The 942-nt window shown below is 65.4% G+C and overlaps 1 protein-coding gene across 1 annotated transcript in view; it reads right to left on the bottom strand.

The window, feature by feature from the left end:
• Positions 1-870, bottom strand: part of SRL (sarcalumenin) — a 13,956-nt gene extending 13,086 nt beyond the window's left edge. Inside the window, exon 1 of the mRNA XM_009324675.1 lies at positions 16-870. Within this exon, the coding sequence (XP_009322950.1) occupies positions 16-632 (617 nt within the window). The 5' untranslated portion in view covers positions 633-870. The remainder of the gene's footprint in view (positions 1-15) is intronic.
• Positions 871-942: the final 72 nt, after the last annotated feature.

Raw genomic sequence — 942 nt, 5'->3', positions numbered from 1 at the left:
GCCGGTGGGTCTTCTGCCGCCGGCGGGTCTTCCACCACTGCCGGTGGGTCTTCTGCTGCCGGTGGGTCTTCCACTGCTGCTGTGGGGTCTTCTGCTGCATCCCCGCAGGGCGGGTGATGGCAGCTGGCAGGGCCATCCCCAGCTTCTCCCTTGCCGGCAGCTGCAGGTTTGCCACGGCTGTTCTTGCTGGAAGCGCTGGCTGCTTCCTTGTCGCTCCCTTCAGCTCCGTCCTCTGGCCCCACTGGCCCAGCACCATCTTCCTCAGACTCTTCCTCCTCCTCAGACTCTCCCTCCTCGGACTCTCCCTTGCCTCCATCTTCCTCAGACTTGCCATGTTCATCTTCCTCAGACTCCCCCTGCTCGTCATCTTCCTCTGAGCTCTGCTCACCCCCTTCCTCTCCCCCCTCCAGAGCAGACACTGCTCTTGGCTCCTCCATTTTCTTTTCCCCAGGCTGCCCTTGCTCCTCAGAGGCTCCTTCCTCAGCACTAGGCTCCTCATCCTCCTGGGCCCGGAAGCCATCTTGTGGGCCAGACCGGCGATTCCCTTCATGATGTGCTGCCTCAGGGGTGCCCAACATGGCATCCTCCCGTGGGCCCTGTGCCTCGCTGGGCCCCTCCTGGCCCTTCTCCATGGTGGTTTCTTCCAGCTGGCCGTCCCCTGGCCCAGGGTCCCCGCTCAGGCCACCCGCTGGCTCTTCTTCCCCCTCGCCATGTCCCTCCTCAGCGGCGCTGGGCGAAGAGGCATTGGCGGGGACGCCATCTTGGTCCTCCTCAGGGCTGCCGTCGGCTGCCTTCTCCTCCAGCCTGGGCTCTGCGGCTGGCAAGGGGCTTTCAGCAGCGCCGCCGACATGGTCCGTGCCGGGGGCGTGCAGCTCTAAACGATGAGAACAGCTCAGTCAGTCTTACCCGCGCCGGCACGTGGCTACCGGGGCACCCACCGGC

The sequence above is a fragment of the Pygoscelis adeliae genome, unplaced genomic scaffold (genome assembly GCF_000699105.1).
Source record: "Pygoscelis adeliae isolate BGI_AS28 unplaced genomic scaffold, ASM69910v1 Scaffold85, whole genome shotgun sequence".
NCBI lineage: Eukaryota > Metazoa > Chordata > Aves > Sphenisciformes > Spheniscidae > Pygoscelis > Pygoscelis adeliae.
This window is presented reverse-complemented; position numbering and strand designations above follow the sequence as displayed.